The sequence below is a fragment of the Onychostoma macrolepis genome, chromosome 18, assembly GCF_012432095.1.
Source record: "Onychostoma macrolepis isolate SWU-2019 chromosome 18, ASM1243209v1, whole genome shotgun sequence".
Classification (NCBI taxonomy): Eukaryota; Metazoa; Chordata; class Actinopteri; order Cypriniformes; family Cyprinidae; genus Onychostoma; species Onychostoma macrolepis.
Genome location: NC_081172.1, coordinates 8,354,347 through 8,374,423, shown reverse-complemented (window position 1 = coordinate 8,374,423; position 20,077 = coordinate 8,354,347). Strand labels below are relative to the sequence as shown.

The 20,077-nt window shown below is 37.5% G+C and overlaps 1 protein-coding gene across 1 annotated transcript in view; it reads left to right on the top strand.

Moving 5' to 3' along the window:
- The window catches only part of cmip (c-Maf inducing protein), a 32,981-nt gene that overhangs the window by 9,860 nt on the left and 3,044 nt on the right, over positions 1-20,077 (top strand). The window contains exons 2-20 of the mRNA XM_058750680.1: positions 5,523-5,648; positions 5,733-5,783; positions 6,930-7,091; positions 8,408-8,449; positions 8,747-8,809; positions 9,297-9,377; positions 9,471-9,574; positions 9,952-10,056; positions 11,493-11,864; positions 12,966-13,031; positions 14,384-14,410; positions 15,694-15,742; positions 15,897-16,004; positions 16,102-16,218; positions 17,646-17,786; positions 18,045-18,092; positions 18,218-18,364; positions 18,958-19,063; positions 19,894-19,964. Coding sequence (XP_058606663.1) covers positions 5,523-5,648; positions 5,733-5,783; positions 6,930-7,091; positions 8,408-8,449; positions 8,747-8,809; positions 9,297-9,377; positions 9,471-9,574; positions 9,952-10,056; positions 11,493-11,864; positions 12,966-13,031; positions 14,384-14,410; positions 15,694-15,742; positions 15,897-16,004; positions 16,102-16,218; positions 17,646-17,786; positions 18,045-18,092; positions 18,218-18,364; positions 18,958-19,063; positions 19,894-19,964 — 1,986 coding nt within the window. The remainder of the gene's footprint in view (positions 1-5,522; positions 5,649-5,732; positions 5,784-6,929; positions 7,092-8,407; positions 8,450-8,746; positions 8,810-9,296; positions 9,378-9,470; positions 9,575-9,951; positions 10,057-11,492; positions 11,865-12,965; positions 13,032-14,383; positions 14,411-15,693; positions 15,743-15,896; positions 16,005-16,101; positions 16,219-17,645; positions 17,787-18,044; positions 18,093-18,217; positions 18,365-18,957; positions 19,064-19,893; positions 19,965-20,077) is intronic.

Sequence of the window (20,077 nt, the reverse complement as noted above, 5' to 3'; positions counted from 1 at the left end):
AAAATAGGCATGCTGCTTAAAATGTTTGTAAAAAAAAAAAAAAAAAAGATATAGATAGATAGATATTAAAATAAAAATAATTCTTTGGCCATGAATCTGTTCTACTGCAGTTGAAAACATGTTTTAAAATGGAGATTTCACTCTGACTCCATTGCATATATAGGTGCATACCCTCCAAATAAATTAATCTGCTCGGCTGCTGGATGTTGAGGTTTTGAAACGGAGCTTAAGTTGCCACATCCGTAATGTTGACACTCGCCGCCAAATTTCCTTTTGTCGCATAAACCATCTCAGATCATCGAATTTGTGGTTAGGCTGACACATGAATGGATGATGGTAGTCTGAAATTCGGCCTATTCAGCCCTCCGAAAGAAAAACTAGTTCTGTCCCTAGATAGCTGTATGGCTGAATTATGAGTGTACAAAGAATAGCCACATCATCTGAAGGTTGCTAACTCCACCAGTCGATGATTTGACATGCTTAAACAGTTTTAAAACCAATATTTCACTTGAACTTTATTTTGGCTGTGTTAATATTTGCATGCCATAATCAGTTTCATCATACTGAGAATTTCTTTGGACTAGATTTCAATGTTTTTGTTTTTAACTGTATGCAAGTCCAAGCACCACATGTGCAAACCACGTATCAGGACGTAAGTGTGTGCATTGGATTTGTATGTGTATATATTAACAGATATATGACGTTAATTGAAGCCAGCTGTCTTTGGGAATTTAGTGTTGTATAGAGCCTATAGGCATGCAGTCGTACCTGTCTGTACAGTAACTGAGCTTCTCTGTTGCTTTTGGTGTTTTTAGATGCACAGAAACTAGATCACAAAGTGAATTCTAGTTTACAGTTGGCTCTACTGGTTGGAGACTTTCTTTTTTTTCCCTCCTGGCTTGCATTGGCTTCCTCCTCCTGGCCTGCAATGGTTTGCTGTTAATATATCATGGGTGAAGAGTTTAGATGGAAAAAGCCATGTTTACTTTGGAAGAGAGCACATTGTCACAGTTTTACAAGCCCATGCAGTAAATTTTTGCTCCATTTACACAAAATTTGCATGAACAGTTACACAAACGCATGTGAAATGTCAACATTTTATGACTTGGACATTGTCCATCCATGTTTTGTTTTTTTCTCCAGGATCAAAGTTAATTTAGTGATAGACTGCTATGATTTCTGCCTGCCATTAATGATTATCGTATCATTACTGTTTAAAAGTTTGGGGTGAGTGAGATATTTAAAATAAAAAAAATGGTAATGGCTGCTGGGAATTCAGCTTTGTCATTACAGGAATAAATTACATTTTAAAATGTATTAAAATAGAAAATAGTTATTTTAAACTGTAGTGATATTTTACAGTGTTACAGTTTCAGTATTTGGTCATAAATGCAACCTTGGTAAGCTTAAAAGTCTTTTTTCAAAAACATTAAAAACTATTTTTAAAAATATTGTTATATTATAATATAAGTTTAATTTCTGCAGTATTTCTCATTTGCTGTGATTTTAAAATAATATAATTAATTAATAAAAATAAAATAAGAATAACACATTTTGCTGCAATTTTAGTCATAACGTAGCATGGCATCTCATACAGTATTGCTTAAATATACATTAGTGGTCAAACATGGGTTTTTAACTGTCTGACATTGATACCAATAACTGAAGAGCCAATTGGCATATGTCCAAAATTTATGCAATTATAGGCTAATGCTGTTTAATTTAAGACCTAGAGATGAATTGTTTTAAAACTATATTGAATATTGACTTCATAAATACTTTATTTAAATTCTGTAATTTTTGAAAAGCAGAAGTTTTGTATTATCCAGTGACAACAATGTGGTAGATTTTGGATCTGATATAATGGACAATTTAGAACATTTTTAATCAGTCATTCGGAACAATTATTTGCTGTTATGACCATCTCACATGGCCCAATATTGATTTTATCTGTCTATTGCTAATATACATATCTATCTTATATTCGCCACTCAGCTCTTCAAACAACGATATAAGAAGCTGAGAAATCTGCCTTTGCTGTGGTTCCTCACAGTTTAGTAGGTGCAGCACTAACAGGAGCTCTCCGAGATCAGTTTGTCAGTTATAGAGATGCCACCTGAACACACTGATGTTTTTCTCCACATCGTTTTCCATCTGGATCTCCCTGGTAACAAAAAAAAAAAAAACATATGTCTCTATTTCATCTCTTTGTTTCCATGGCAACATAGCAATGGTGAGAGGAGAGCTATTCAACTCCTCCTTAAGGAAGAATTGCACCATGAAAAACAGGCTGAATGAGACGAAGGAAGAAAGAATCAGAGGACTTCTTGGAACAGAGAAGTGGAAAAGAGGACAGATAGCGAAAGAGAGAGGAAAGGACAGCGAGTGACACAAAGATAAGCAGATGGAACGTCAAGCTCGGCACAAGTTCACATGTCACATCGTCATACGGGATATTGTAGCTATGACAACCTTTAAAGAGGTTTTTACCATGCTGTAGATATATATAAACCCCAGTGGTGACATATTTACCTTGATTTTATGAGACGAGTATACTTCAGCTGTTTATCTGGGTTTCTGCCACCTCGGGGCCCTTGTTTTGCTCCACGTGTGGCACGTGTCCCAACATACACAAGCCTGCTAGGAGACTCATGATTGATTACCTGAAAAATTAGATATCATTTAATAGATACTTATCACATGGACTCCTAAAAAGAAAGACAAATCAGCCATCTCGAATCTGCAGCGGAGGGGGCAGGACCTCCACTGCAGAACAGCCAGTTGGTCTATCACCTAAGAGTGGGGGATGTAAATAAAAGACAGGCCTGTTTTATTCGGTTATAAGGGGACGAGCTGCCTGTTTGTTTGAGCGAGCAAGCGAGAGACGCAAAGAGAATGAGTCAAAGAAAGGAACAGCTTGTTTGCTCTGCTGAACTGGGTGGCTGACACAAATACAGGAACTGTGGTTTGGTTTGAGTCTAGAGGGAGAGCAGCGCAAATAAAGCAATAGCCTGTTTGTGCAAAGAAGCCGAGGGAGGACGGCGCTAATAACGGAAGAGCCTGTTGCTGGGCTGCGGAGGAGGGAGGGCGGCTAATAAAGGAACAGCCGCAGTGTGCTATTGTAGAGGGAAGGAGATGGGGAACAGCCTGTTGACATTTGAGGTCATGTGACCACCAACACTTCAGTCAGGAGTGGAACTGAGAAATGAGCTACAACAGGCTCATGTGTGACAAATAATGAAAATAAAGAAGCTCCTGCAGCCATTTAAAGATTGTTAAGAAGGGGAACCTTAAATTCTCTGTAAATCTGTGGCTCAAATGGAGAACCACACGAGTTAAAGCCTGTTCACACCAAACAAGATAATGATAAAGTGTAACTATGAAGTTTTAAGAGTTGTCATAATTCTTAGTTGAAGTCTGAATGCTATAATAATAATGCCACTGAAGTATTACAAACTATGACAGCCAATCAGAATCCACCTGACTTCTTTATTCCTAATCTATCGTCAATTGGTGTCACCTCAAGAAAGATGATGCCACATCCTAAATGATCATGCTAACTTGCGAAAAACCTTCCAATATATCCAACTCTTTAGCAGCGAAACTCCAGTTCAAGCAATTTCAACTTTAACAAGTGTATTTTTAAATGTTTTGTGTAAAATAAGGATAACAAGTATAAAAATTTGTGCAGTTTTGTGTATGTATTTCTCATTAAAGGGATAGTTCAACCAAAAATGAAAATTACCCCATGATTTACTCGCCCTCAAGCCATCCTAGGTGTATGTGACTTTCTTCTTTCAGACGAATACAATTGGAGTTATATTAAAAAATATCCTGGCTTTTCCAAGCTTTATAATGGCAGTGAATGGCTGTTGAGATTTTGAAGCTCCGGGGGGATAATAAAGGCCTTCTGAAGCTAATCAATGCGTTTGTGTAAGAAAAATATCCATATTTAAAACTTTATAAACCGCAATCTCTAGCTTCTGCTAACAGTCGTGAGAGAGTGACGTTCCAGCGGATGACGTGGGATGTAGGTGAATGCGGTGACGAACGTGACAGAGCAAAAAAAATAAATGCCGGTCACAAATTAGAAGTCCAAAACGAGGATTTGTAAAGAAAAATATTGGAGGATTTTGATATAAGCCAAAAGGAGACTGGTTTACCTTTGCTGTAAACAAAACTTGGTTCTCGCAAGACTTGCATATTCTCACCAGAGCTTATGTTCATCAGAGCTTACGCCTACGTCCTGCGTCATCCGCTGGAATGCCACTCTCTCGTGAATGTACGTATGACAGTTAGCGGACACTAGAGATGACGTTTTAAATATGGATATTTTTTATACACATGCATCGCTTTGCTGATTTCTTTTATTAACCCCTTGGGGCTGTTTGGAGCACTTTTTTGATGGATAGATGCACTTTATTGGACTTCAAAATCTCAACCCCTGCACGATTAATTGAATGCGATTGTCATGCGCATCTTGTCAGTAAAGCCGGTTCTGTGATCAGTAGTAAATCTCCATCACCTGCTTTCAGATGGAGCAGCATTTACTACACAGAGCTGTAGTTCACATGTGTTCACATTTAATAATATGTTTTTACTCAACTCGCTTCGTAACGTCAGTCGAGTGTTTGAAATGAATCCTTCTGTGAGATGTGGCTTCTTGCACAGAAAAAGGCAGCAACATATTTCATAGTATTCTAAGCAGTGATAAAGGCTATGTCAATTAGCATTGCATTATTATATACTTTTATTATAATAATAATAATAAGAACTCAGGTAAATCATATACTGTCGTAGTCCTGTGTTTATTAGACACGTTGAATCAATGAAAGCAGTTAAATCTTCTGTTTATTCAGCTACTGCTATGGGAATTCCTGGATTTCTTCTGCGGGGTGTATTTGGAGCCCTCTCGCCTTCGGATGGAGGTTTACTACTGATCACAGAACCGTGCTTCACTGACAAAATGCGCATGACAATCACAGCTTTTGCCTTATCGCGATTTCGTTTCGATTTATTGTGCAGCCCTAGTCTGAAAGAAGTCCTATATACCCAGAATGGCTAAATTTATGGGGTAATTTTAATTTTGCGTAAACTATCCCTTTATCTATGATTTTAAATAATATAAGTTTAATAGTAAAATTAAAATGAGAATTTTACTAATAAACTAATGGATGATGTAGACTGTACTTTTGTGCCCAGCAACACAAACCATTTCAGCTTCAACCTTGTTTGCTACTAACCTTTGAAATAATTTGCGTGAAGTATCATTATGTGGGTGACACTGGCTCGAAGATATTTACGTCAAGAGTTCAATGCAACTTCGAAGGCATATCATGACATTCAGAGAGCAATCATCATATTATTCACATTTCAGATTAATAAATAGTACAACCGCCCGTCCATGACGCTGCTGAGCTTTTATTAAGGTTGACAGTGCGGTACATGACGCTCGTCCTGAGAGGTGTTAAAACTCGGACAGTTTTTTGCAAATATGAACGTGTCTCTTCCTGTCTCTGTAGCCCACAGGATACATGGAGGCCCCTCTGTCTTACAGCACTATTGAAGACCTACAGCTGTTGTCCTGGGACAATGCCCCCAAGTACTGTGTCCAGCTAAGCTTCCCTGGAGGGACAGTCCTCCTGCAGGTACCTCCAGCCCACTCACGCTTTCATGACACTCGTGAGATTACGCTCTTGACTCATTTTGCGAATGTTTGTGTGCACTCGCAGGCTGCTAACAGCTACCTGCGGGACCAGTGGTTTCACTCGATACAGTGGAAGGTAAGGTCACACGTCTAGGAAGGCTAGACTTGCAAAAAGCATCAGTGTAATGACATTTTGCTTGGTTTTAGTGAGCGTATGATTTTATAAGTTCGCGTATGTGGGTGGTTTTTCAACTACGGGCACTTTGATGTTCCAAGGGTTGATTTCTAGTATTAAAACTTTTTTTTTGTTATGTGACATTCACTTTGTTGAATGGAAGAATGAAACAGTCATAAATCAGTTGATTGTTATTGTATCTAATGATTTATACTATTTTCTACACTGTTTACTACCTCTAACAATTTTGCCTCAATAAAGATTTATCAAAAGCTAATACTTGGTTACCAAAGAGACAGCCATGTCCCTGAAGATCATGCTTGATATGAAATATGAGATGTGATGCATGAAGGAAACAATAAATATCACTTGCAAGTTAAAATATAGTCAAATTAGGCAAACTGGTTATTTTCACCTTTAAACATTTTTGGAAAGAAGAATTATAAACTATAAACTTACATAAAGTTATAAACTATTTGAGTATTATTGTGAGAAATTATTGTTTCAAATTGTAATTTCATTTGTGACGTCATTTCCATTACAAACCAATAACTATTTATCAAAACGTAATTCTTGGCTGCCAAGGAGACTGCCGTGTCAGTGAAGAGTGTGCTTGATATGAAATACAAGATGTGATGTGTATAAAGGAAACAGTAAATATAATTTCCGTGCATCAGTTTTTTTTTTTGCACGTCAAGTTTCCAGTCATTAAGTTTCCATATTTTGAGATGCAGTGGAAGTGGTCATGATCTTTAAAAAAAGACACATATTGACTATGGGACGTTGATAGTAGACAGATTTAACTAGTGTGAAAAGAGTGTTTTGTTTTAAGAAAAGTGCCTGTGGTTGAAAAAATAATCCATGCACGAGGACAATAAAATGGAACAAAATAAGAACTTCAAACCCTGAATCCCCAAGCCTGGTCACCACAGCTTAATTCTGGGTAGATTTGTTGAGGTAATTCACACTGTTATGTAGTTCAAAAGCTGTCATCATATGTGACCACTGCTGCATTATGGTGGTAAAATATGTGCCGGTTTCATAACTGCTGGTCGCATTTGGTAAAAGGCAGGTGTGTGCAATCTGGGTTATCTGACTCATCTGCAGAAAAAGATCTACAAGTACCGCAAGGTTCTGAATAACCCGAGCCGCTGGGACGTGGTTCTGAAGGAGATCAGGGCCCTGGTGGACATGGCCCTCACCTCACCCCTGCAGGACGAATCCATCCATCAGGCCCCGCTGCACATCATCTCCACCCTGCTTGCTGAGGTACGTCACATCATCTAATTGGTGAGAAGACTAGTTATTAATTATTTAATTTGACAGGAGTGTAAAGCTCCTTTAATAGTGCTTGCTAAGGCGTGCATTACTTTTATTATTGCTCATACTTGTGTTTCCACCCAAAACTTCTGTGTAACACGTGCTGTTGGCAATGATGCGTCAAATCATGGAACTTCAACCCTAAACCCAAAAAGAAAACTTTTTGTTTTTAATCTATGAGTCACTTTTCTCATTGAGAACAGCAGATTTGTCAAATGTAAGGTTTTTCCTAAAATAGAATAGATTTTTATTTGATTTTAGTGCAGTTTTCAAACTTCCAGTTTTAGTTGTTGAAAATTTTTGGGTTTGTGTTTATGAAATTATAATTAAAAATAAGAATACCATCCATTTTTACAGAATTTAATTTATTAGGAATTTCAAAAAGTAGGCATTATCACATTTAATATATGAACATTTTTGTTTACCTAAAATTCTTCTACAGAAACAGTTACACTACCCTTCCAAAGGGTTTTTTTAATTAATGAATTTTGTTTGGTGAGGATGCATTAATCAATCAAAGTGACAATAAAGACATTTATAAAGTTTTATACATTTCTTTAGAATTTTGCCTGACAGACAAGAAAAAAACAGATTTATATTGAGTTCCTGTAACCATATCTAAGGAATAGAATATTCTATAAACTTGGCTCTTATTTTACAGCAGTAATTGTTGATAGAAATGTATTTTTATGCATTTATGAGTCACTTTTCTCATTGAGCACATCAAATTTATCAGATGTATTATTTTTCAGCCAATTTTTTCTTGAAGTATAGCTGGCATCTTTTATGTTAGAACTCAAGCAGCATTCTGCTTCCGTTTCTGGTAAGGGTGTCATTTGTGAATTGAGGTGCGTTACGTTTCATTTAGAGTCTGTGTTCAGGTTAAGAGTTACCTGTGGTTGTCTGTATTGCTGTGGTCTAGTCTAGAGACTTTTTTTTTTTTTGCATGGCATCGCTACACAAAGAAGATCTCCTTTTCCAGATAGGGAAAGATTGGTTGCATCCCCACTTTGATTTGCAAATGTAGATTATGTCTTTGAACACCACATATACCAAGCATTTGAATTCAAAGAAGGGTTTAAAAGGTCTAAAAACAGACCTCTCACTGGCCTTTGGTCAAAAGGCTATATGCCTGAGTCACACCGGCTTTCCCAAGAAGGGCATTAACATTTTAAAAGCAGGCCTTCTGGTTGTTGAGTCACTAAGCTGTGGCACCACTGGCCAATGAATTCTCAACATATGCTTTTGTGTCATTTCCTTCCCAGAACACTAACCTCAGCGCTCAGGACCATGAGAACATCATTGTGGTAAGCTGCTTTTCTTTTTTTCTTTTTTTTTTTTTTTACAAAGAAAGTATGAAGACGCACGTAGCCTTCACACAAGAGTGTGTTAAACACCATTGCTAACAAAGGCAGTTACGTAATGGGTCTTAAGACTCATAAGAATAAAATTGACTTGAAAATGTAGTGGACTGCAACAGAAACAGGACGGGCACACACAGATGTGCTCTCTGAAGGTTGTGCACTTCTGTAAAATGTGGATGAAAAGCAACAAGACTCTACATGTCTGTGGGGAAGTGACTAATGGTTTGAATCTGTCTGCAGGCCATCGCACCCCTGCTGGAGAATAACCACCCTCCCCCTGACCTGTGTGAATTCTTCTGCAAGGTAAATGTGACAATTCTGGCTATTTGTCAGGGGAACAATTGAGTTTTGTAAAGCTTATTTAATTTTATTGCTGCTTTTAATATTTCATTTTTGTAATGGTTTAAAATCTTTTGGCTTGTGTTTCTGAACTTAAGACAAAAAGGTCAAATGGGAAGTATCTTTCATTTGTATTGTTTGAATTCACTAGGATTTAAAAAAAAAAAAAAAGGCATTATCACATGATTATTTCATATATTATCCATTTTTACATTTTCTGCAAAAACAGCTACACTACCAAGAAGAAACTTAAAAGAAATGACACATTAAATTGATCAGAAGTGACAGTAAATACATTTCTAATGTTAGATTTCTATTTCAAATAAAAACAGTTCTTTAGAACTTTGTATTCATCAAAGAAACCTATAACAAAAAAGAATGAGATTATATATAATGATTTTTATGATTAATATATGTATCAATCGATCGTTTTTTGTGTTCCCCTACACAGCACTGTAGGGAGCGTCCACGGTCGATGGTGGTGATTGAAGTGTTCACTCCTGTGGTTCAGAGAATCCTCAAACACAACATGGTGGGTCTGCGCACTACATCGGATGTGCTCTCGAATTCTCACGTCACCGCGCCCTCATTTACTGAGTCTCCTGGTGTTTTCTTCTCATTCCAGGACTTTGGGAAATGCCCCAGACTCCGTCTCTTTACTCAGGAGTATATTTTGGCTCTGAATGAGCTTAACGCTGGCATGGAAGTGGTCAAGAAGTTCATTCACAGGTGAGTGACTTTTTCTTTCTTTTTTTCCTTATACAAACACAGATCATTTTCCTTGTGCAAGCGAAACTATGTAGTAACGACAACAACACTGCGGCGAGCGATAAAAGCTTGGAATTTCATTGCATCGTGCCTGGTTAGAACACAATGTTACCTCATCCTGGTTCCACCTCACTTACGTACAAAGAACAGGCCTTCGTATGTACACAAACTGTAACATCCTTTTATTTATCAGACTGTGTCATTTTAATGGTCTGTTTAGGACCAAGCCCTGTGCTAACTTCCTGTTACAGCTTTGTTTTCTTTTAGCTGTCACTCTGTGTGCGTTTGGACGCAGAAACTCTGCTAACCTGACCTTTTCTTACATGTTATGATTTCAGCATGCACGGTCCCACCGGACAGTGCCCTCATCCTCGGGTTCTCCCCAATCTCGTGGCGGTGTGCCTGGCTGCCATCTACTCTTGTTACGAAGAGTTCATCAACAGGTGCGTCCGATTCACTGGTTTTCCAACCCATGAGATGCAGTTTACCCCTGAGACCTCAGCTCAAAACATTTCTCTGAATCATATTTGCTGACTTCACAGCTCCATATCCTGTTTTCTTCAATTTTCCTTAAATAAGCATGCTTTCATTTCCACCTGCTTTAATCGGTCCGTATTTTTTGTGACAAACAAGAGTGATGTGGCTGTAGTGACATTTTTGGTCTCACCTGACGCTGTTTGTGTCATCACTGTGAGCATCTGGGCCGGGGTATGGCCACCTGAGAGGAATAAGGAACTATTTTCAAAAGTTTCCATGATTCGCAAAGACTCCAGAGAGTGTGAGACATGTCAAAGCTCACTCCCTAGGCTTCCCTGCACCTCTCCCTTTTGGCTTTTTGTTGCGATCACTTCTCTCGTTCACTCTCCAATGGCCTTTTGGCAAATTTCCATAACTACAGTTCATGGATATTTTAAAGGTGCACATTTACATGTTTACATCATGTATTCCATTTGTCGTCCTACCAGAATCAGATGTCCTATACTTACTTAGTCAAATAAGGTCTTTCAAATAATGTGGCTATGTAGCAAATTAAACAGCTGGTGTTTTGTATATTACTGCATGCAAATATCAGGCAATTTCCATGGAAAGGGCCTGAAACTCTGTGAATGCAATATTGTTATAAAGTTGTTGTTGTTTTTTTTTTGTTTGTTTTGGTTTTTTTTGTTTGTTTTTTTCAACAAATTCACAGTGAAAAAGGAGGCGTTTACCGTTCAGAAAAGTTGATTGTCAGCCTCAGAGGTTATTTTGTAGGTTTGTGCAATCACGTTAGTATAATTTTTATATATAATAAATATATATATATTATTATATTATATTTATTATATTTATTTTTATTGTGTATTCATTATAATGGTTAATGGTAGGTTAATTATATAATATATTTAAAAAAAAACATGAGATGTATAGTCAGTTAGATTTTGTGAAACAATTTTATTCAGCAAGATTGCATTAAACTGATCAAATGTGAAAAACGTGTGCATTATTATAAAACATTTATTTTTCTATTAAATGCTGATCTTTTGAACTTTCCTATTGATACAGAAACTGTTTTCAACATTGATAATAATAAATATTCTTTGAGCAGCAAATTAGAATGATTTATGAAGGATCATGTGAGACTGGAGTAATGGCTGCTGAAAATTCAGCATTTCCATCACAGGATTAAATTACATTTTAAAGTATACCGTTCTTTTAAATTGTAATAATAACTTTTACATTTATGCATTTAGCAGACGCTTTTATCCAAAGTGACTCTCAAAATATTTCACAATATTACAGTTTTTACTGTATTTTTAGTCAAATACATACAGCCTTGGTGAGCATAATAATTTGTGGAAAGTGGTAAACAGTATGTCCTCTCTCTTTCATTTTTTGTTAGTCGGGACAACTCTCCCAGTCTCAAGGAAATCCGAAACGGTTGTCAGCAGCAAAGTGAGAGAAAGCCGCCCATGCCTTTGCGCCTACTGCGGCCCGAGCCGCCCACACCACCCCCGACCACCACCCTGTCCCCGCCTCCGCCCCTGCCCCTCTCACCACCACCTTCCATCGTCAACTCCAGCGAGATCTTGGTAGAGCTAGAGCGCAACAACAATACCACTAACACACTGCACAAGGCCCCTGCAGAAGGTGACAGCGAGCCCAACCTGATCGACTGTCTACTGGTCAGCCCCGCGCTCAACGCCCTGTCCATTCAGCTGCCTGCCCACGCCGACAGAGTGCTGGGATGTTTCGCCCTCATCCTTAAGATGCTGTGAGTATGGCGTCCCTGGATCTTTCTGTTGCTATTCCACACTAATTATACCTCCATCCAGTTTTAAAAAGTTCCTTTAGGCAGTAATGGCTGCCAGTCTTGGCCACATGGTAGAGGTAAATATTGCCATCATCACAGGACCTCAAATAAATAGTCCAAGCTTAATTTTATGTTAATTGATGAGCTCGCCAAAGTACTTTTACATTTAGTCATTTAGCAGATGCTTTTATCCAAAGTACATAAAATAAAATCAAGCTACCCTTTTGAAAATGTAGCTAGCTACTCTACAAGTTACTAACAAGAAGCTACAATGAAATTATTTGGGGCATTTTTAGATAATTATTGGGTTAAATTATCTATCTGTCTGTCTATCTATCTACACACACATACATGCATCTAAAAAAACAGGTATTTCTCTCAGTTGAGGCAGGTAAATATTTGATCACTTCATTGTTTTTTGTTTATTATAGTTTTATTTTTTATGTAATTTAATTTAACAAAATATTTCTAATATTTCTACCAAAAAGAAAACCATATGCAGGGAATTCCAGGAACACTATTAAGTGATAAGTTGCCTGTACAAACTGATTCTCTACAAACTATTGGAACCACTATTGGTTTTGAGAATGAAAGAGAAGAGCATTTTAGTATTTGTTTGTGCACTGTATGGCTGCGTAATACAGCGTTTTGTTGCGTAACACTGCTGCTGGAATAATTAGCTTACAGAAAAAGCTATGCTATTTTAATAACAGCACAGCTACTGAAAAATCTATTGTAGTTATTCTCCAACACTGTAATCGTCCCACGTTGAGTATAAATGATCAGTTTGGGATATAAAAAAGCAGATTCAGCCATAATCACACCGAGAAGTGACCTTAAACCAGTCTGCATATTTATAACAGATTCATTGAACCGAATCTGTTTTTAGGCTTTACCACCTTCACCTGATCCTTTTGTGAACCATCCGGTTGCAGATCACAGCAGAGCCTCTGAGGTTTCAGCTTTCACTGGCCGATCTTACATAAGGTTCTTATTTTCTCCAGTTCTCGCTCTTCCTGTCTCAGAATCTCTAATTTCTCCTCTGGCCTTTTCTCTCTACAGATCAGACTATGATGACTGGAGACCAGCACTGGCCAGCCTGCTTCAACCAATCCCCTTCCCGAAAGAGTAAGGGCATTGACTTCCCTCTCATCCTGTTCACAGTTGCTTTCTTTCTAACCGTTTGCTTGCTGCCTGTTTTAACTATCAACTATGGCCTCGAAAATGAATGGAATCCAGTGCGATTACTAATCCATTACGATTACAGCTGCTGCAATTAACTCATTATGAAGTGTCAATTACACCATTCAGTTTAATTATCATTGTGCTTACATTTGAACTTGTTTAGTGCAGTTGCACAGGATTAAATTAGTCAACTGGTTCTAATGAGAGAGTTTTACCCAGTTTGTTTCACAGATACCAGTTTTAAGTTTAATTTCGGCATCATTTGACACTCAAAAAGATGTTAAAATGAACAAAAGTAAAAAACATCATTGGTGGAGTAACTCAATGTTGCACAGCTCACTCTATACTAAATATTTATGTATAATTGATTCAGATTTTAGTTACAAAAGATTTCTATTTCAAATAAATGTTCTTTTGAACTTTGTTCATTTAAATAATCTGAAAAAAAGTATTCTGATTTAAACAAAAATATTAGGCAGGACAACTGTTTTCAACATAGATAATAAAAAGAAATTCTTCTGAAGCACCAAATCAGCATATTAGAATGGTTTAGGGGATCATGTGACACCATAAGAATAAATTACATTTTAAAATGTATTAAAATAGTACTTCACAATATTATACTTTTACTTTATTTTTAATCAAATAAATGCATTCTGGTGAACATAAGAGGCTTTTCAAAAACATTTAAAAAAATCATACCGATCCTAAAGTTTTGAACGGCGGAGTATGAGAAATATTAATTCATGTTTTGGATATGTAGCCTACATAACGATACCAGGGGCTCTCTGTGTACGTGCGGTGGGCTGGTCTCTCGAGGGATGGCGTGCAGGGAAGAGTACTGACGTGGGCGAGCCGCAGCAGGGCTCTGCAGAGGGATTGTGGGTATTGGATGAGGCTTCTCGGGTCCTCTGTGGCTCCTGTAATTGGCCCTGCAGGACAGAGCACATCATTACAGGTCTTTTGCAGAGCCCTGCGGTTGCCACAGGTGGGGGGCTCACCTGCGTTCGTACGCTACGCTGAGTTTCCAGCCTTCATTAGAAAAAGTTAACAACAGCTAGGCGCATCCCAGAGCTCTCATGAAACAAATGCAAAACATTTGATGAAGTCCTCCCAGACATGCACACAGAACACTTTAGATGACTTGAAATTGTATCATGATGCCTGTCGAGGCAAGCACGCCTACATATAGACTCAGAAAGCAACTTGTGTAATTATGTGGCATGACGACACTGTCTTTTTTTGAGTGCCCGAATCAAGTCAATGTTTTTCTCTGTTTGCTTTCTCCTCTCTAGGGCCCTTGCACACGCCAAATTCACAAAGTAAGTGACTTCAGTTTTGTACGGTGGCTGAAAGAGCTCAACGCGCTGCAAATAGAAAAAACACCTGCAAATTAAGAAAACAACTTCATCAATTTGACAACACACTCGCTACAAATGCTCACAACACAACCAAATACAGAAACGCACTGCGAATAAAATTCTTCATTTGGTTGTGTTGTGAGCTTTTTTGCACCACCTGCTGTCAAACTGATGAAGACGTTTTCTTGATTTGCTGGTGCTTTTTCTATTTGCATGTGTTTTCTGAAGTTGTAGCGCGTTGAGATCTCTCGGCCACCGTAGTTTTGCCCCTAACGTGTATATTAAACCATTTAGAGAGATACTTAAATGTAATGTTAAAGGTATAGTTGACCCAGAAATTAAAATTCTATCATCATTTACTCACCTTCATGTCGTTCCAAACCTGTATGACTGACTTTCTTCTGTGGAGCATACAATATTTTGAAGAAATACCAAACACTGGAGCCCATTGATGTCCATTGTACGGACAAAAAAAAAAATAGGCTAAAATATTTTTCAGAATATCTTCTATGATGTTCCACAAAAAAAAAGTAAGTCTTACAGGTTTGGAACGACATAAAGGGTGGGTGAATGAATTATGACATTTTTGGGTGGACTGTCGCTTTAAGAGTTTTTGTAAAGTGTTGAGTCATTAAGAAACTTTAAAGTGGTAGTTTGTACAAAATTCTAATTTGGTCATTTTCTCACCCTCTTGTTTTTTCAGTGTGCAAGAGTATCACAAAAACTACAAAAGTGTTTTTTACAAAAGTCTTCTGAAGTCATTCAAACAAACTTTTGACATTCACACTGGCTCACTTAAGTAGATTAGTTTGATCAGCTTTGTGAAATGAATCATGAATCTTTTTAGTGAATTTGTTCATCCAGTGCACAGAAATAGTCTGAATGATTAATTCACATATCAAACTGATAAAGTCTCAGTTATGATTAACAGTAAATATCTAATTAAATTTCAGCCTGTTTATCACACAAAGCTATCATATGACTTTAGAAGATTTAAAATAAAGCCAAGAGTCATTTTAACCCATTTTTATTATACTTGTGACACTTTTTGACACTTTCAATACCTTTTAATTGTAACTGCATAGAAAAGAGAGACCTGTTGTTCAGAAAAATTAATTCACATGGGTTTGGAACAACATGAAAGTAACCAAATGATGACCAAATGATCATTTTTTGGGGTGAATTTTTACTTTTTTACTATGTTTCATGTCATCTAACAGATTTCTTTTTTATTTTTGTAACAGAGAGCTGAAATATGTTATTCAGAGGTTTGCTGAAGATCCCAGACAAGAGGTGAGACAGGAAACTGCTGTTTGCAGAAAGGGTGTTGTTAGGCTTATAGTTTTAGTCGAATGCTTGCTTAATATTGGCACTGTAGACTTGGTAAACAATGCTTTGTTGAGCTTCAGCCATTGTGAATGTATATGCATGTGTTTGTCTCTCACAGGTCCACTCCTGTTTGCTCAGCGTGCGCTCTGGAAAAGACGGGTGGTTCCAGCTCTACAGTCCAGGAGGCGTAGCTTGCGACGATGACGGAGAGCTGTTTGCTAGCATGGTATGAAAGTGTTTGTATGAAATACGAGATGTCTCATTTAGTCTTTTGTCCTGCCACTATATCTACTTTTATGGTCTGATGTCGTTCGTCCTCACAGGTCCACATCCTCATGGGCTCCTGCTACAAGACGAAGAAATTTCTCCTGTCGCTGGCTGAAAATAAACTGGGACCCTGCATGCTCTTGGCCCTGCGGGGGAACCAGACCATGGTGGAGGTACATATGACTGACTGTTGCCCGCCTAAGTAACATTTTTAGGCATCATGGATGGTTCAACCCAAATGCTTTTCCAAAAGCCTTAGTTTTGCTAGTCTCAGCCTTTAAGGGCACGTCCTCAGACCGCCCACAGTCAGTTCACTTACCATATGATGAATATTGCACACAAAATGGTATGAGCAGACTATAAATTAGCAGTTTTTATCTGATTGGCAAGCATTATGCAACTCCCTGTGAAACGAAGTTGTGTTTACAAGGTACTAATGAATGCTTTTGAGGAAGAACTAATGATTAGACTAAGAAACCTGAAATATCCACAAGCAGAATTGCATATTCCACACTAAATCATCTGTATTTTTGTACAGACAGAAAATCTAAGTACATTTTCTGCCAAATTTTTCCATTTTCTCTAAAACCATCTGCAGAAACTGTTTCTTTTTTCCTCAGTCATTTATTGTTATTGCATGATAAATTTCAATTAAAATGACATACAAAACCGAACAATTGGTGGGCGATCACATTCAGTCTGAGAAGCCAGTTCTAGACTAGAATAAACTGCGAAGTGGACCAGATAGAGGATAGTCTGACTGTGTGTATGATTTGGCAACCCTGGAATGCGTTGTAATGATTCAAATTTAATTAAAATGTCATCCAATATTTTACTGTATCATCCAGTATTTGTATGCGCTATGTTTTTGTTTACTAAAGTAGCACTTGTACAAATTGCAAGAGTGTTAGGATGTGGTCATATGTAATGTTGTTTGGCAAATTTCTGCAAATTTCTTTTTCTCTTTAAAATCACCTGCAGAAACTATTTCATTGTTTTTGTTTTGTTTTTCCAGAGCTATCTATTGTTGTAGTATAAACAGTTTTTATTTAAACTCGCCCCTAAATGTCACGTTAAAAAATAAAATTAAAGGCAATGTTGATTTTCGAATCTAAGTTGGCAGTTCTAGACTAGAATAAACTCCAGATAGTCTATAATCTGACTATATGTATCCTTTGTGGATTTAGAATTAGGATTTTATTTAATCCGATATTTATATGCGCAATGTTTTATGTTCTTTATAGAGCGTAGTGGCATTTACCTTTTTTGGCAAAATTTTGTGAGCAAATTCCAGCAATTTCAATAGTAATCCACACAATTAAGAGATTTTTCGCTAAATATTAACCCACATAGATTTCGCAACAAGTTCAAGTTACTCAATTTTAAATTTCACCACACCATTAGTCAGGTGTGTCACATTAGGAACAGTTTCTACAGAGTTGTCGAATCAAATCCGTTACCCATGAGTTTCCATTTCTGTATGGATGCTGCCTAAGTAGACAGCAAGGCAGCTCACTACAGTATCTGTGGAGAGTTCAAAAAACTCCAGGGAAGCCCGTATGTAGGATATAGCAGTGATCTCTGTGTGTCTGCTGTGCAGATCCTGTGTTTGATGCTGGAGTACAACATCATAGAGAACAAGGACACTCAGCTACAGATCATCTCCACCCTGGAGAGCACCCAGGTCGGCCTGCGCATGTATGAGCAGCTGTGCGACAGACAGAGGGAGCTTAAAGAACTGGTGAGTGCACAAACCAATTTCCCAAATCAACACCGAGACGTTTTTACTGTCACGCGCAGGCTTTGATAATACGTTGGCCGGTCATTAAGCAGTCATCTCTGCGGTCACAGGCCTGGTTTAACGCAGTGCTCCCATTAACACTAAAAGACAAAAGTGACCCATTTACAGACTTCCTACGTAAACGGTACTGACTCTCAAGCGCCACCTGGTGTTTGAACTAAAAACTGCAGAACTAGTAATATCTCTTTCTCGGTTTAGCAAAGAAAAGGAGGCCCTACTCGACTCACTCTGCCCTCTAAATCTACGGTAAGTGTGTGTTTGTGTAAATTACGATGCATGTATGGGCTTGTTTATGCTGTGGTTTTCATAATGAAACACTACCAAAAATCCTCCCTCAAGGTTTTATTCTTCACATTTTTTTTTTACTCTAGGATGCTGACTTGGCTCGTCTGCTGAGCTCTGGTTCCTTCGGCAATCTGGAAAACCTCAGCTTGGCGTTTACCAACGTCACCAGTGCCTGCGCCGAACAGCTCATCAAACTGCCATCCCTCAAACAGCTCAACCTATGGTCCACCCAGGTCTGTTTTCTTCTGCTCATTTCATGTTCAGTCCTGTAGTCACAGAGAATCTGAACTATTTTGGAACAGTCTTGCAGCTATATGAGTTTAGAAGCCAAAATAACTTTCCTAATGCTTTATAAATACTTTATAAATGCTTATAATATTGAAATGCTTTAAAAATATACCTTTGAAAAGTTTGGGGTCTGTTAATTATTTTTTTTTTTTTTATCTAGTCTATTATACTCAACAAGGCTGTATTTATTTTTTATCATAAAACAGTTAAATTCCATTTTAATATATTTTAAAGTGTGTAATTTATTCCTGTGATGGCAACAATTTTCAGCATCCATGACTCCAGTCTTCAGTGTCGCATGATCCAAATATGCTGATTTGCTGCTCAAGAAAATTTTTCAGGATTCTGTGATGAATAGAAAGTTCAAAAGAGCAGCATTTTGTTTGAAAAAGAAGTCTTTTGTAACATTATAATTATCTTTACTGTCACTTTTGATCAATTTAATGCATCTTTGCTGAATAGAAGTATTAATTTCTTTAATAAAAAACCTTTCTCAGTCTGTTTCATTGATTTGATTTATGTTTTCTCTGTGTTTTAGTTTGGAGATGCTGGGCTGCGCTTGCTATCGGAGCATCTGGCCTGTCTGCAGGTTTTGAACTTGTGTGAGACTCCAGTCACGGACGCTGGCCTGCTCTCCCTCAGCTGTAAGAACACATTTACACACATCTTATATCCTGCTGCTTTCATTCTGACCAGTAAAAAACGCAGCTGTTTCTCAAATTAAAATAATTGGATTTATTCTCTAGCTTCTTGATCTATAACAGATCTTCGATAGTAATAATTCATTTGTGAAGCTTGTTGAGGTTTCTTAAAAGGATCGTTGATCCAAAAATGAAAATTCTGTCATGTCATTCCAAACCAGTATGACTTTCTTTCTTCTTTCTCCCGTGGAGCACAAAAGGAGAACGCAATGACCTTCCGAGCTTCTGTTTTTCATATACCGTAACAAAAATGGATGGTGATTTATACTGTCAAGCTTCAAAGTATCATAAAATATAACTCATGCACTATAGTCCAAGTCTTTTGAAGCCATAGTCATTGCTCACAAATAATCTTCCTCTCCACCGTAGATCTAAAATGTCATTCGCCACCGTGTTTTTAAATTTGCCACGTCACAATCAGCCATGTAACATGCAAGAACCAGTGGTTTTTGCCATCAGTGAAGTCAGACCTTCTGTTATGTGTATGAAGGCACAATTTTTTATATAACACAAGCACAAATGACATTCAGTAGATGAAGATCATGAGCTTTCAGTTGAATTTCGGCCAGCTTCTCACACTTAGCCATATAAACAATCATCTACTTGTTGTTTGGCTCTGAATTATGGCACAGCTTTAAAAAAATAATTATTTAAGCTATCCATTTATCCGTTTATTTTGAGTGTAAGGGATATTTAGTGTATGTCCGGACACATTTATGTTTTGTTTTAATTAACATGTGGGATAATTAACTCATTGCAACCTTTCCTTACAGCTATGAAAAGTCTGTGCAGCCTGAATATGAACAGTACTAAACTCACAGCGGACACATATGAGGACCTGAAGGTAAGAGGATGATGACTCTAACAGACCCTTAGACTGCTAGGATTGAAACTTAAAATTAAAGGTGAAGTGTGTCATTTAAAAAAAAAAAAGAAAAGTTAAATCATCTATCCCAG